The sequence below is a fragment of the Mandrillus leucophaeus genome, unplaced genomic scaffold (assembly GCF_000951045.1).
Source record: "Mandrillus leucophaeus isolate KB7577 unplaced genomic scaffold, Mleu.le_1.0 Scaffold852, whole genome shotgun sequence".
Lineage (NCBI taxonomy): Eukaryota > Metazoa > Chordata > Mammalia > Primates > Cercopithecidae > Mandrillus > Mandrillus leucophaeus.
Genome location: NW_012109275.1, coordinates 998,522 through 1,015,535, shown reverse-complemented (window position 1 = coordinate 1,015,535; position 17,014 = coordinate 998,522). Strand labels below are relative to the sequence as shown.

The 17,014-nt window shown below is 39.0% G+C and overlaps 1 protein-coding gene across 1 annotated transcript in view; it reads right to left on the bottom strand.

Moving 5' to 3' along the window:
* PAH (phenylalanine hydroxylase) overlaps positions 1 to 7,031 on the bottom strand; it is a 71,142-nt gene extending 64,111 nt beyond the window's left edge. Inside the window, exons 1-2 of the mRNA XM_011968639.1 lie at positions 6,507 to 7,031; positions 2,349 to 2,456 (exon numbers count right to left, since the gene is read on the bottom strand). Coding sequence (XP_011824029.1) covers positions 2,349 to 2,456; positions 6,507 to 6,566 — 168 coding nt within the window. The 5' untranslated portion in view covers positions 6,567 to 7,031. The remainder of the gene's footprint in view (positions 1 to 2,348; positions 2,457 to 6,506) is intronic.
* Positions 7,032 to 17,014: the final 9,983 nt, after the last annotated feature.

Sequence of the window (17,014 nt, the reverse complement as noted above, 5' to 3'; positions counted from 1 at the left end):
GGCTCACTGCAAGCTCCACCTCCCGGGTTCACGCCATTCTCCTGCCTCAGCCTCCCGAGTAGCTGGGAGTACAGGCGCCCACCATCATGCCCGGCTAATTTTTTGTATTTTTGGTAGAGACGGGGTTTCACCGTGTTAGCCAGCATGGTCTCCATCTCCTGACCTCGTGATCCGCCTGCCTCGGCCTCCCAAAGTGCTGGGATTACAGGCGTGAGTTGAAATTCTTAATAACGACTTTTGAATTTGTGTTTGATAAGCAAAGTCCAATGGGACAATGAAGCACATGCTGGGTATTTGGAGACTCAGCTCATGTGTAATTACACCATTTGCCCTCTCCTTACTTTCTCAGCCATGGTTCTAAAGGCTTGCTTTCAAGCTTGTTGGACCTCTGGGCCCACACAGCCTTCCCCTCCCTGGTCTTACCTCACCACCACTACTGCCGTTTGCCCAGCGTCATGACCAGGAGGCATGGCCTTTGCGGGGAAGCTCATATTCAGCTGCCACTCTCCCCCAACCCTGGGAGATCTGGCAGGGGATTTGGCGGGTGGTTTGGCTTTAGGCAAGCTTTGTTTCCATTCTCCATCCAGAGGTTACAATCTCTTGGGGGATAGCTTGTCACTGTGGGTTGGTGCAGCAGGCCCACGGAAATGAAACATGGATTTCCCCATCCTTGGTAGAGGCTTAACTGTCAGCCCAGCACTGGCTGGAGAGGGAACCCAGCAGTTAGAGGGCCACTGTGCCCAGGGAAGGAGAGCACAACTAAATGGCAAATCAAAAACACCATAACAGGACATGAGAGAGACCACAGAAGACAGGACAAAGTTATATATTTTAGTACTTTTAACAGCGTTGTTTCCTGTTTTTGAGGAAGAGACCCCACGTTTTCATTTTGCACTGGGCCCTGTAAACTATGAAGCCCATTCTGTCTGGGGCAGTGCTGAATAGCAGTTAAGAGTGTCTGTAGGTTCTGGAGTCAGAATGCCTGGGTTTAAATGATGTCTTCAGTATTTACTAGCTGTTTGACCTTGGGTACATTTACCTAATCCCTCTAAGCCTCGGTTTCTACCTCTGAAAAATGGGAGCAGAAATAGCTCCTACCTCATGTTATTTTCATAAGACTGAATAAGATCATGTCTATAAAGTTACCTTTTACTGAGATAACTTCTCATGCTCTGCCTTCCCTCCCCAGCTACTCAGAATATTTGCTTCCCCTGATAGATCCTAAAGGAGGCAGTTTCTCTTTCTTACAATTTCTGTGTATCCCCCATCTTCCTCCCCACCCATAGTACTGAGAACATCATAGGTTTTTACAAGATATCTAATCATATCCAGTCATGCCACAAAATGATTTGTTGATTGTATGCCCAAACACACTAAGCACTAACTATGTGCACAACCCTGACCAATGTGCTACCCCTGCCTCCCAATCAGCTAGAGAGGTCCCAGGAATCTCAGTATAAAGCAATGCATTTTCAGGTGGGACGAAATTCCAGCAAAAATATTAGCATAGTACTTGGGAGGAATCTGGATGAGGAAACCTATTTGGAATTCTGTGAAGTTTGGCTGCCCAGCAAACACCCAAATCAATATTTCCTAAACTCTATTCCAAGATGTTACTAAATGTTCTTAAAATAAAAAAGGATCCACAGTCAAGTAAATTTGGAAAATAATACATACATTTCTCTCTTTAAACGACTTAGTATAATTAGTTTTAGAGACTCTAAAAGTTCTATAATAAAGAAATCAGGTAAACTAATATGCCCAAGTTTCCCAAGTTTATTAATTATGGAACCACTTTAATCATAAAACATTTACCAATGTCTTGAAGAACATTAGCTATTTTCTAAAACATAGTTTTGCGTTAAGCTGCTTGAAGCAAGGAACGGTGTCTTGCATATTATTTTATACCTACACATAGAAGACAATCAATATTAATTTAGCGAATAAAAGAATTAATATGTATTTCTCGTTTTTGTCTAGTCTTTACCTGTAATCGTATGTGACACATGTGATTACATTTCATATAACATGTAATCACATGTGTCACATATGATTATAGTTAATCACACATGTGATTAGGCATTTTACAAAACACATTATTTCATCACAAAGTTCCTGTTGAAGCTGACAAGGCACATATTATCAGCACTATATTATGAATGGAAAACTGAAACTCAGACAGATTGAATGACTTAGCTAAGGTCACACAGTTGGTTAATGTAAGAACCTGAGTTGAAATTCAAATCTGCCTGTTCCAGATCCTGTGTTCTTTTCATTGCATCTAACTAGAAAATAACATGGAAGTTTGCTACGACATTATCCAAGACAAACATGAATGTAGCACTGACCTCAAATAAGCGCAATACTTTGGCCAGTGCACCAACTTCTTCTTTGAGTGAGAAGATCAGTGATATGGCACCATTTTGATTGGCGTTGTCTTCAATATAGCTTGTTTCCTACAGGATAAGATGCATTTGGTTAAAACATTTTCCACAGTTTAGCAATTCATTCCTATTAAACCTCCATGGACAAAGCAAACATGAACTTTCTTCTAGTTAAATCTTGCAATACAACGAGCTATATATATTTCATACAGAAATATGTAGTGTGGTGGAAAATAAGTAAGTCCAAGGCAATTAAATGATCAATGATGCCACTGAGTCAGTTATCAACTTAAGGAAGTTTCAATTATTCATTGATGTAACCATTCAATCCTGTAAATTCGATACTTCTAATGAGCACCTACTGGGTTCCAGACACTATTTGGGCTCTGAGAAATTTAAAGATGAGTAAGACAATGCTCTATCTTTTAGGAGCTCACAATCTAATTTAATAGACACATATATAACAAACTGAAAGATCCTTAGAGGTGATATAATATGGTTTATAAAATGTCCCAGAAAGATATTGAGAAATACAGTGTGAAAAGTACTAAAAATGGAACATACACAGGCTTTTGAGTCCTAAGACCTGGATTGGAATCCTCTCTCTTTCATTTTCCAGGTGGACTACTTTGGGCAAATCACTCAGCTTTCTCTGTTTTCTCATCTGTAAAAGCATGCTAATAACAAGCTCTGTCAAAACAGTATTCAGATGATGAAAAAAGGAAAAGAACAGTTTAAAAAGAATTTTGAGAAATATATAAAAATGGTGAAAATATTATAAATACACAAAAATGACCTCTTGACCTTTGGCAAAGATCTCGGGACGCATTAATTTGCTCCCATATGCTGAGATCTGAGATATCCAATTGTTGAAAAAGAGCCACAAAATCCATGAAAGTATACAAATAATCCATTAGAAAATAAACTTAGTCTTAAACTAAATCTAAAAGAATGTCCAGGATCTAGCACTTACTATGTGCACGTGACAGAAAACCAAGGTTGGGGTTAGGACTGACATTCCAGAGTTTGCTAAAACATTAGCCTAAGTTTAAAAATAATACATAAAATTCTATGTGTGCCCACAATAAACAGCAGGTACCTAAAACTGAGAAGAAACAAATTTGCAGAACAATTACTCTCTTGTAAGCAAGTTAATGAAATTAATGGAATGGATGTTACATCATCTCAATGAGAGAAGGCTGTGTTAGGAAACTCTTAGTGACTCAGAATAACAAGCTCAGAATTCATGAATACTGATGACCCTTAGCAAAAAATTCTTTCAACTCAGAAAATGCAGAGTTTTGCCAAAACATCCCCATGAAACTGAGGTATGAGAGAAAAAACAAATTTATCAGCAAGAGTGATTATAGGGAGCTTCAAATGAAATGGAAGACTAAACCGTTAAATATCCCTATTTTGATCATGATGTTATCTTTCTAAAAAACTGTTAATACCCCATTTATTTAGAGCCTATAATTTCCGGGTATTATAATAAGCACTTGATTTGGATTATCTCATGTAATTCTGGCAACAACCTAAGAGGTAGGTTTTATTAGGCACCAAGTGCCTCCTTTTATTGATGACAAAATTAAGGCTTAGAGAGGTTAAGTAACTTGCCTATATTACACAGTTAGCAGTGGAGCCAGGATCTGAACCCAGGTCATTTGATCTCTGCATACTATCCATGAATCACAATCTCTTGCAGCCTCTATTCCCCTTCCCCCTTTTAAACCCTGCCAGAGAGGTACAGATGAGTATCTGACTTCAGTCTTCTTCCTACCAAAGAACACTGAGCCTTCTTCTTTCCAGTGTCTGTGAAATGACAAAAGATATTCCTGTTTCTAGTTCACTTGGCAACACTTTTCTCCTGTTGGCTTCCAAGAAAAGTAAGATATTTCTGATACACGTCAACAGGTGCTACCTTTGACTAGGGCAATTCAGACTTGAACGTACCTGGGCTAAAGCTGAGTCACCTCCCAATCCCCACCCACTCCAGTGTGTGTTCAGCCAATCACAAGTCTGATCTCGTCTTCTCCAGAAATGCCTCTGGGCATCAGGTCCTTTCTTTGTTCCCACTGCCATCACCTGAATCCATTTCTTAGTGGCCTGCACAGATCCAGCCTGACATTTTTCCTCGTGTCCTTCTTCTACTTAGAATCCCTCAAACGCTCCCTCCCCATGGCTTCTTGCTGATGTTTGGCAGTTTCTGGGGTACCTTATCTCTGGAGGCCCACTACAGGAACCTCCTTTCCAGCCAAGCTGCTTTCTTTCTTGCCTCTTTAGCTCCTCATTAGAGTAATCACCAATTTTCCCTTTCCAAGATCTCACCTTCCTTAAAGGCTCTTTTGGGTCTCACTTCTCTTGGGAAACGTTTGTGCCCCTCAGCCCAGGTGCACAATCACTTCTTTATCTATGCTTTCCACTTGACATTTGATGCCCGCATGGTACTTTATAATAATTAACCAACAGAAATTGATTTGTCCTTAGTGCTCATCTAGTTAAACTCCCTCACATTACAGGTGGGGAAAACTTAGAGCCAAAGGGAGAAAGTAACTCACCTGAAGCCACATAGGTAGTGGAGGCTGGTCAAGAACTCCAGCTCCAAATTATCAATTGTTCTATATAGTTCCCTTTGCTATGGACATAATATGGGAATTTAGTCCTCTGTTTCTTGCGAAGTAAAAGATTTACTGTGGTCCAGTCACCAGAGAGTTAGTCAATACCACTGCTAACAGCTTATAATGCAGTTCCCTGGGCTTTACCTAAACCTATTAAATCAGGTTGTCTTAGAAACTGCCATTTCAAAACCATCCCGGGTGATTCTTAACCATAGAAAATTTTGGAACCATTGATAAATATGCAGCCTATTTTTTTGAATTATAACTTTTCCCTAAATGTGTCTGCAAATTCACATTTACTACATAACAAGACACTATTTTTGTTTGTTATTAATACAATTTGTGGATTCTCAATCTTCTAAGTGCTCTATAAAGAATTTTAAACCCCCATGCTTTCCTGATGAGATCGCTGCCCCTAACCGCTTCCCACAGTTGTGGGGACCCTATTGCCAGCAGCAACAAAACTACGTGGAGGATGGAGCCAGGACCTGTTCTGGGATCACTCTGACTCTCACGCTGTTCCTCTGTACAATAAGTTCTATCTCCTAAGAGCCATGCACCATTTTCATAAGAAGTTTTTTTTTTTTTAAAGATTCAAAAAAAAAAAAAATCAGTCCAAAGTTGGGCAATCTTTCTAGTTATATTAACGTTAACATCAACCATTCTTTTCTCTTCAGCCTCCCTGTTCTCTACTGACAACTCTTCTCCCTAATCCTACAGATGACAGGGCGCTGCAGACTCACATTACTTCCCGGGTCTAGCTTTATGACTGAATCTCAGAGTCCAGTAGTAGACTTCTTGCCATGGGTAGATATATAGGTCACATTAGAGAATGTATTCTGCAATTCTTCACCTCAAGAAAATGCCAACAAATCCTGGAGAATGGAATATACCTTGGGCATTATTTTCAAGTCACATTTAGGGTTCTTTCACATTCCATGCCCAGGGCTAACTCTTGGTCATTTTCCTCTCTGCTTAGTTTCTGCCTCCCTGGTGTGAGTAAGTTTCTGTCTGAATTCTCTTCATGCCTCATCTTCTTCCCATAATGAAAGGAGGATACTTACTCACAATTTTGCCATTTTGACACCTGGCTGAGAGCACTTTATAAATATTACAAAAGAAATCTAGAAGGACTCCACATCCCACCTCAGATCATTAGGGACCAGCCCCTTCAGTGTACAGAAAAGTAAACAGACAACAGAGAGGGACAGTAACTTGTCCAAAGACACACAACTAATTGGTGGCGGTTCTGGAGGCCAGATCCCCAACCCCGTAAAGCAATGGTCACTCATTCCTGTGAAAGTCACCCACGACAGATGTTCTCCCACTTAGAAACATTGTTGAGGACATTTGTCTGTTGACTTCCTGGACATTCCCATCAGCTTCCAAAGAATTCAGACTTCTTACTGAGCTTAGGAAACCAGGAAGCACCAGCAGTCTTCAGACCTCTTTCTCTGGAGGCCCAAATTCCCCTACCTGAGCAGCTCAGGCTGCCGTGGCTCACCTGTCCAAAGTCAGAGAGTTTCCTGACCAAGCCTGGGTTTTCCAGGACCGCAGTGGACATGCTGGCTCCCCGGGAGTGAGGTCTCTGGCTTTTTAGGGCCTCAGGTACAGAGAGGTTTGCAAACAGCACGTGGGGTTGAAGGTTTTAACCTCGCATTAGGGAGGAGACGAGAGTTACAAAGGGTGTCTCTTGCGCGGTGCATCTCCGCACAGTAACGCCCCTCGTGGGCGTTGTCCTGACGCAGGAGGCCAGGGCAGCCTGCCAGATGCTCCAGGTCACCTGCCCAGGACAGGCCGGAGGGGAAGGGCTAAGGGAAAGTGTGGGGGACGCGGGAGGCACCACTTGGCTGCCCGCCCTGGGTAATGGGAAGACACCAGGCAGCGACCGGCCACCCAAGCCCCAGAAGGTTTAGGCACTTCCGGGACTCTCGGAAGCCTGGGAAGCGGGTTCTCTGCAATTGGAATAAGCTTGCGACCGTCTGGTATAACAATTATATGAATAATCCGCCCCCCTTACCCCCAGCTGAAACAGTCAGGATTCTCATTTAGATTTTTGTGGTTGTTTTCCCTTCTGTTAACCTCTAAGCACAGTGCCTTGCTGTGCGCTGACTTCAGAAAACTACAGCTAGAGGGCACGTGAACGCTGAGAACAGCAGGTAAAGAGCAAATGTAAGAGCCATCTGGGTTTAAATCCAGCCTGGTGTTCTCCAGCTGTTCGCATAACTGCTCCTGAAGCTCAGAAAAGAGGGTGGTAGAGCCACCTTGCTGGAAAGTTTTAAGAATAAGAATAAAGAAATGCATTAAAATTTAGTGCAGTTCTTCCACATAAACACTCAGTAAATGGAAGATATTGTTTAAAAGCATGTCCACATAAATTTGACAACAAATAACTACTGAGACCTATACTGTGTGCTTGGTGGTGTTCTAGTCTTTGGGAGTACAGCAATGAACAAAACAGACTCTGCCTCCCCAGCCATGCTGCCATTCTGGTGGGCAGAAAATAAACATATAAATAAGTTTAGGCAGGGCTAAGTCTTTTGAAGAAAGTAAAGTAGGGGAATAGTATATGAGTGAGCTGCTGGGTTTTGGCCAGTGGTCTTCAGATAGTCAGGAAGATGTCATTAACCACACTTTTAGAGGAGAAGACTGAGGTGAGGCATTAGTGACCAGCAGGTAAAACAAAGTATAAAAGAATGCTGGAAAGCAGGTTCAGAGGTTCAGAAAGGATGTAAAAACTCAGTGGCCTCAAGCCTTGAGTGCCTGCTTAATATTTTCCCAAGAGAAATTAATGGGCTGTAAGAAAGTAAGCCAATAATAAAGGTTGCTGGAAACCCGTCCCTCTCTTCCCACTGTTCTTTGACCAAGCATCTGACAAAATAAATAAATAAATAAATAAATAAACAAAAATAAACAAAAATAATAAAAATTCAGGTTTAGGATTCAAAACAAGTGGTTTAACTCTTGGTTCTACCACTGATTTGGTCAAGCCCATGCTTGTTTTTTCTTTCTTTCTTTCTTTCTTTTTTTTTTTTTTTTTTTGGTCTTTACAATGAGAATTTTAAGGGATATTTAGGATTCCTTAAGCCTCTATGATGTGCCAGACTTTCTACTGTCTGCTAAGAATACAGATATAACAAGTGTAATTTCTGTCCAAAAGGAACACTTAGGGGCCTGATGAATATTTCCCATAGTAAGTTGGAAGATCAATGTTGTTAAATATTGAAGGCCAAGATCTTGATTTCCATCCTCAGGAGAATGTATTCTTTATCTGACTCCAGTATTTTTCAATGTAGAAGACATAAAACATGTTGTATTCCTCAGCCTCAGGGTTTTCTTACAAACTTCATTTCATCTCTTGATGCTACTTGAGGGCAATGAATGTGACAGCTCCAAAAATATTACAGGCATGCAATAAAGAAAAGCAAACAATGTTATCTACTTATTTGCATGCACACTCTGTCTTAGATACTGTGCCAGGCTCTCCACATGCATGGTTTCACTTCTTCCTCTCAACAATCCCATGAACTATGCACTCCCTCTTAATAGGCAAGAAACTGAGGCCCAGGAAGTTTAAACGAATGGCCCAAATTCAATCTATATTTCGCCCAACACCAAGCCACTGCACTGGCTCTCAAATACTTTTTGTTTCCTGTTTGAAATGAGGACAACATAATTTTTAGGGCAACAAAATGATAGCTTTTCTTTCTTCTCCCCATAACAGCTGAAAATGCAATTCTTTTTTCTGATTTTTAATTTTTGTGGGAACTTAGTAGATGTATGCATTTATGGGGTATGTGTGACATTTTGATACAGGCATGTAATGTGTAATAATCACATCATTGAAAATGGGGCATCCATCCCCTCAAGCATTTATCTTTTGTGTTGCAAACAACCCAATTATACTCTTTCAGGTATTTTTAAATGTATAATTCAATTATTTTCACTATATTCACCCTGTTGTACTACCAAATACTAGGTCTTATTCATTCTTTCTGTATTTTTTTGTACCAGTTAACCATCTCCACCTCGCCTCCAGGCCCTCACTACCCTTCCCCACCTCTGGTAATCATCCCTCTACTCTCTAGCTCCATTAATCAAATTGTTTTGATTTTTAGACCCCACATATGAGTGAGAACATGCGATGTTTGGCTTTCTGTGCCTGGCTTATTTCATTTGACATAATGACCTCCAGTTCTGTGCATGTTATTACAAATGACAGGATCTCATTCTTTTTTATGGCTGAATAGTACTCCATTGTGTATAAAAGTACGTCATTTTTTTTAAACCCATGTTGATTGATACTTGGGTCGCTTCCAAATCTTGGCTATTGTGAACAGTGCTGCAACAAATATAAGAGAGCAGACATCTCCTCGATATACTGATTTCCCTTCTTATGGGTATATACCCAGGAGTGGAATCACTGGATCATACAGTAGCTCTACTTTTAGTTTTTTTGAGGAACTGCCAAACTCTTCTCTAAATGGTTGTACAAAAATGGAATTTTTAATCCTATCTCACATAAAAATGCCCCAAATCTAGGTTGAGAGGAAATCACACTTAATCGTCTGCTAACTCAGAGAAGAAAATCTAATCACTTCTTTTAAAAAAATTATTCTGACAAAAAGGAAACATTTACTTATGCACTAAGATAAAATTAAGAGATTGCTTGTGCAATAAACTTGCAGATGATTTTTAAGCTTTTTGTTCAATTTGGATGGAATGCAGTGTGTTGCTATAATGAGGGTAGGGCTGGATACTAAGGAAATTGAGAAAAAAAAATGGCACATCTAGAAGAAGCATCCACAGTCAAATCAGTAGACCACTGAGGTATTTTTTTAAGACTGCATAGAGGTGGGCAACATGTCGCAAGATGAGAAGTTGTGTACTTGGCAAACTTAGAGCTGACCTTCACTGATTTGGAAGTTGAAGATTACCCAACCATTGCAGGTTTATCAGTTCTTTCTTGTTTATCTTCATGTGCAGAAGGTTGAGTTAATCATAATCCATGAGTTCATGGCACAGAAACAAAACCTACATGACCTATCTCTTGTTGTTTTATTCGTTCTCTTTTATCATAATTCGTCACTCTCATTGCCTTTCCCCAGAGGCAACTTCTCTAATATGACATTTGGCCTTGAACTTGTAAAATACATAGAAATGTTTGTGCATATCTTTCATCTATTTTTCATGGATATGTGATGTGGCATTACAGATGTACTATAATCTATGGATGTACTGTAGATTTCATAGTTTCTTTTTTCTTTCAACTGTGTTCTTAGGATCTAGCCATGCTGCTGAATATTTATCTAGTTCTTTGCTTTTCTAATTGATTCAGAATATCCCAGTGTGTATCTGCCACATTTGACTTCTTTATTTTCCAGTTATGGATACCTAAGCTGTTTCTAATTTTTCACCACCCCAAACAATACTGTGATGCATTTCCTTATATTTCTTCCTTTATAGGCCTGGGGTAGAAGTTTTCTGGGATATAAGAGTGGGGTTATTATGAATCACAGGGAACATACACTCTTTCATGAAGTGCTGCCAGATTGCCCTTTAGAGTGACTTGGACCAGTCTCTATGTCCACCAGAAGGCAAAAGAGTTCCTATTGCTGGATATATCTAATATGTGGTGTTCTCCAAAGGTCAGAATTTTTGCCAACCTGATCAGCTAGAGCTGGTGTGTTTTTTTTTTTTAATTTTAATTTCTCTCATAACTAATGAGTCTGAGCATCTCTTTATGTATTTATACCTCTTAGATTTCCCATGCTGTGAATGGTTTATCATCATATTCTCTGTCCATTTTCTACTAGGATTCCTGTCTTATAGATTTGCTGCAATAATTTCTATGGTCCAAATATTAGCTCAGTCACTGAACACATTGCCTCCCAATCACTGTCACTTAACTGTCAACTGGTGTCCTTCCGTGATTAAACAATAAAACAAGTAATTTTGAAATAATAAGTCCATCCTTTAAAAAACTGTTGTGGTTTGTAGTATAGAGTATTGTTTAAGAAGTCCTTCCCCATCCCAAAGTTTCAAAGAGGTGCTCTTCTCCCTATCATCTAGATCTTTCATATCTAGATCTTTAATCTACCTGCATTGTAGATCTACCTGTACATGCCTTGGGGATTTCTTAGAGGCTTTTCAACGTGGTCCCACAGTCCAGGTAATACCACCTAACTTAAAGAGGTCCACCCACAGTCAATTGTTTTTTGGGATTATCTCACCATGCAGCCTATTTTAACTTTCTGCTAGATATATAGGTCAAATTTTCTTTCTGTGATTTGAAAGTTATTCCTTGTATTTTTATTTTTTTGCTATATTTTTATTTTTTTTACTCCAAGTTATGTTATCTCCAAGTTATATAATTTCTTCCTTTTAGATATCATTTTTCTTTCATTTATTTTTGAGAAAGTGAGCACTCATATGGCTCAAACATCAAAATGTAAAACCTAGTGAAAATTATTTCACATTCCCCTGTTCATTAGGCACTTGATTCTCTTCTCCAAAAGTAACCAATGTTGTCAGTTTCTTCTAGAGATTTTTAAGCAAATAATTATGATAGTGTATGTGCATATATTCCTTCCCTCCTTTTCTTACACAAATAGTAGTGTACCATACATGATTCTAACTCCTGCCTTTTTTTTTTTTTTTTTTTGAGATGAAGTCTCGCTCTGTCGGCAGGCTGGAATACAGTGGTGCGATCTCGGCTCACTGCAACCTCTGCCTCCCAAGTTCAAGTGATTCCCCCATCTCAGCATCCTTAGTAGCTGGGACTACAGGTGCACACCACCATGCCCAGCTAATTTTTTGTATTTTAGTAGAGACAGGGTTTTGCCATGTTGGCCAGGATGGTCTCAATCTCCTGAACTCATGATCCACCAACCTTGGTCTCCCAAAGTGCTGGGATTACAGGCGTGAGTCACCGTGCCCGGCCGTAAATCTTGCCATTTTAAACTTTAAACTTAATGATATATCTTGAGGTCACCCTGCTTACTACATGAAGACCTTCTTTATTCTTTTGTAATGGCTCCATTGTATTTTTATGTGGATTATCATAATTTATTTCATCAGTACTCTGTTGGTAAGTATTAACATTTATGTTGTTTCTAATCTTTCACATTACAAATAATGCTCTAATGAAGAACTTTGTATGTATCATTTTACATATATGTCAGAAGATATCTATGTGAAATAATACCTTAAGTTGAATTTATGTGTCAAAGGATATGAGAATTTATCATTTTAGTACATATTGACAAATTACCCTTTAAAGGATGACCATATAATTTATTATCCATGTTGGAATGTTTTGATAGTGAAAGGAGGTACTAGTTATAATTACACTGAAAAAAAAAACAGATATAAATTGGACTGTCTCCGTTAAACAGGTATGTATAGTCTATCAATCCATATGAGTTTTACCAACTTACACTTTAACAACATAATATAAGAATGTCCACTTTCCCTATACTTTTCAACCCAATGTGACATTGTATACTTCACCACTGGGCAAATGTCAAGAAGTAAGTTCAGATATACACAAAGACCAGACATCACTTGATTAAATCAAGAGGTCTGCTGAGTCAAGATTCACAGCACAAAAGGTCATCAATATCACCTACAAACAAGCAGGATGTACGTTTACAGCCTGCAATCTTCAGCAGGGCATACACACTTGTGGATGACAATGCCTGCGTGAATGAGAGATGCTAGACCTTATGGAAGCTCAGCTTCCCCTTCACACACAGCCTGATGAGCATGAGACTAAATCAGTTCTGGACAGAGACTTGACTGTATACAACACACTTGGTTTCAGCATAACACATTAATCTTACTCACACATTGCACAATTTGGTGAAGAGGATATAGCATAGGGTACCCTTATGGCTGAACAAACTTCTCATTAATCATATTCAAGCTCTTCATGCTAATGTAAACTGCTTGAACCAAGAACACTTATGAATTTATTGCTGTGGGACCAGAATAAATGTTAGGTACCCAGACATGTGGCCTATAGACCATCCATGAGAACTTACCAGAATTTTTGATTCTCACCATTCTGGAGGGGGAAAAAACACATTATAGTTTAAATTAGAATGTACCTTATTTTGAGCAATGTTTGTACACATTTAAAAGTAATTTCTATTGTAATTTCTGTGAACTGTCTATACCTAAGATGGCTAAATTCTGATTATTTCTCTAATGGGGTATTTTATACATGTCTTGGGGATTTCCCAGAGGCTTTTCAACATGGTCTCACAGTCCAGGTAATGCTACCTGACTTAAAGAGGTCCATCCCACAATCAATTGCCTTTTGGGGTAATTTCCCTGTGCAGCCTATTTCAAGAAAAACATACCTTTGTCCTGCCAGTGGTGGAGTCCAGCTTCTTCTCTGTCTATGCTCAATATTCAAAGAAGTTATCCAGGTTTTTGCCTTTATACACGAGTTAGGCAGTTTCTACACCCCCAAAGTCCAGAGGACATAGGCCAAACTCTCTGGTAGGTTCTTTTTAACCTCCCTAACTTGGTATAAGGTAAAGAGGAGGGAACCCTTTTCCCCTTCCAGTGGAAGCAAAAGAAAAATGTCACAGCACACTGGTACATCTCTAGTGAAATTCTCTTTCCAGCCATTTGATTTAGTCTTCTGGTTTGTCCTTATAAATCTTTACAGTGAGTATTGAGTCTAATCCCGCAAAATGGGATTCTTCATCTCTTAGCATGTCCTGTATAGAAAGTTTCCAACTCCAAAGCAGCAAAAACAAAACAATCACATTCAATGTACTATTAGCAGCAACTAGACTGATGGGTTTTTAAAAATTAAGCTATTTCCTTAAATATTTAACCAGTTTTATGCATTTGTACAGAATTTAGGAAATGGGGATGTTAGAGACAATTTCCATGGCATTTCCACATGTCTTGGACTACCTTTTCAAGGATACATGCACAGCAAAGACCTTTAGAGGCTAGAGATAGTTTGTCTCTTTGGGTCAGACAGCAGAATTATTTCTTGACAAGTATAATAATTAGAGAGAACATCTGTATCTCTGAAGACATTCCATAATGATAAAATCTTCAACCTCTCATCAGAAGAAAACTTGTTTCCATGCCAAGGTAAAGACAATGCCTGTCTTTGTAGAGGAGGATGAGGAATTTGCCATCAGCTTCTGTATGGATCAGAATGTCCCAAGCTCAGTGATTCTCGGCTGTGAAACTGTACGCTTGGCATCCACCTGGATCCACTCTGCATTACCCATGGACTTGGGAGACAAGGAGAATCAATGAAAACATGGACCTAATGTTGCTTATTGTGCCCTGAACAATAAACTGTGTGAATTCATTTGGGTCCCTGGTTTACTCATTTGCCAATGTTATGAAAGTGTGGAAAGTCTGCCTAGAAGTTACACTGATGTTTAGGAATTGCTTGGCAACTTGATATGAAAAAAAGGGAGCTGTGGCATATACAGCTAGGTTCTCCATTTTCTTTCCTTTTTTCTCATGGAAATAGAAACTCAAGGTTAGTTATCCCCAATCCTTTATAGAATAAAAACTGCCTTTCCCAGCCTTTCTTTCAGCTGAGTGTAACTCCAGGTCTAATATTTGACAAAAGAAATGCAAGGAGAAGTAGTCTGTGCAATGCCTAAGTATTGCCCATAGAGGAGGCATACCCTTCTCTTTCCATTTTCTCCTTCTTGCAGGCTGGAAAAATGCTGACTGGAGCAGGAGCAGCCATACTGAATTATAAGGTAAATTTAGGAATGGAGCCATGTTTTTCAGGGCAAAGGGAAAGGTTCAAGGTAGAAGATGCATTAGTGGTTATTGATACCATAAAGCATCACTTCAGCAGCCTTAGACTGCTGACTTAGAATTTTATGAGAAAAATTAACTTCTACTTTGTTTAAACTCTTTTTTTTAGAGTTTCTGTCACTCACAACCAAATATAATCCCAACAATCTAAGAGACATGGAATGATATTTAAGATGGATTTACTTGTCCTAAAACTATTCTTTCTTCATCAGACTTCAGAGAAAAATGCAATGTCTCATTGCAAACACTAAGGGAACTTCCTAAAAAGTCAGCATGGCTCATGAACTTCTTCAGAACCTTGTTTCCATGGCATCCTTCTTTTTAGTCTAACTTTTCCCTCACAGACAACCCAGAAATCTAAAGAGCAGCCAAAGCCCACATAAATCCAATGCAATCAAGGTATGAAGTCATGGTTTTCATTAAAATAAGATTTCAGGCAGGCTATTCCAGGAATTCTTAGCAGAATTTAGCCTTTACGTTGAGTCATAATAAAGTCAATTAGTAAATCAAGTGCATTTGATCAAAGGTTAAGTACAAATCAATATATATATAATATACATTATATGTATGATCTCAAGACTCTGAAGCCATTGCAGTATCATCCCTTCTCGGCAACATCAGAGTGAGATCACTGAGTGCTGTCATTCATGCACACATTTATTCAACAAATGTTTGTTGAAGATGTACTAAGTGCCAGACCCTGTTTGTGATGAACAGGACAGTCAAGGTTACTACTCAAAGTGATTTCATATCCTATTAGGAAACATGAACATTAAACAAATAGTCACAAAAGACAAGATAAACTCAGTACTTACAGTGACCTAGAAGACATTGAGTTTTAAAAAGAGGTAAGAGACTATATGGGGATACTGGTTTAAGTTGGGTGCTGAGGGAAAATCTATTCAACAAGATGATATTTGAGCTGAGAACTGAGTGATAGAAAGGTTCCAAATGCAAAGAGCTGGAGGAAGGGATTTCTGGTAGAGGAAACACCTATACAAAATCTCTAATGTATGAGTAAATGGGACTTTTTTTGAGGAGCATACATAAGCCAGTTGTGTTGGGGGTAAAGAGAGTGAAAAGGAGAGAGATATAAACTGAGTCTGGAGAAGTAGGCAGGACAAATTCATGTCACTGGTTCATAGCCAGTTGTGAGCTAAAAGTATTAGGTTGGTGCAAAAGTAATTGCGGTTTTTGCCATTAAAAAAATGCAAAAACCACAATTACTTTTGCACCAACCTGATAGTTCACATAGATGCTCCAGAGACTATTTTTCAAGAACTAATCAATAATTTTGTGAGCATATTTCTAAACAGAACCACAATTTAAAACTAAATTATGTAAATGTGTGATTAAATCAGTTATATTAAAAACAAAGGTAATAAATACTCCAAGAAGATTACTTCTAATTATTTTACTGCATTTTATTAGTATCTATGCTTTTAACATTATTTTATGTCCATTGTATCTATGTGGTAGAAATATGACATAATAAGCTACTGCATGTCTCTTCCCAATTCTGTGTTCAGTGACATGATGTTGGTAACTTGAAGTCAGTCATAGAGTTAGTCTTTACATCATGAAAATTAGCAAAGACTGTTTGTTTGGGTGGGGGGTTGCTAAACCTTTACCGAAACCCCACTGACTATTACTATGGTAGCAAAGTCACAAATAGGACTGGATTGAAGTCTGATGGCTCAGAGGACAGAGCAACAATATGATTAGGAATAGAAGACACTTAGGGGCAGAGCAGGCTCAGCCATTGATAACAGAGAAAGGGACATCAAATCCAAAGTTATCAGGGTGTACTTGGTCTGAAGAAAAATTCAAGGTGAAAGCTAGGGGAAGCTGCCAAAATGGAAGGCTTAGGAGTAAGGATCAATACTCACCTGGTCAATTCGTACAGTACATCTTCAAAAACATTTTTTTTTTTTTTTCTGACTCATTACTCCTAGTCAGAGGTGGGCACCCTTCCTTGTCTCAGACAGTGCCTGGCAGTTTTCTCTGTAAACTCACACATTCTTCTTGTGATTTTGTTTCCACTCTTCTGTCTCCTCTCCTGGACTAAGAACTCTCAGGACAGAGATCAAATATTTGTATTTCTAAATTCTCAGGACTAAGCATGGTGCCTGGTGCACATTATGTGTTAAATGCTTACTAGTATAATCAGAAATGTAGAAAAATATGCACAACTATGTT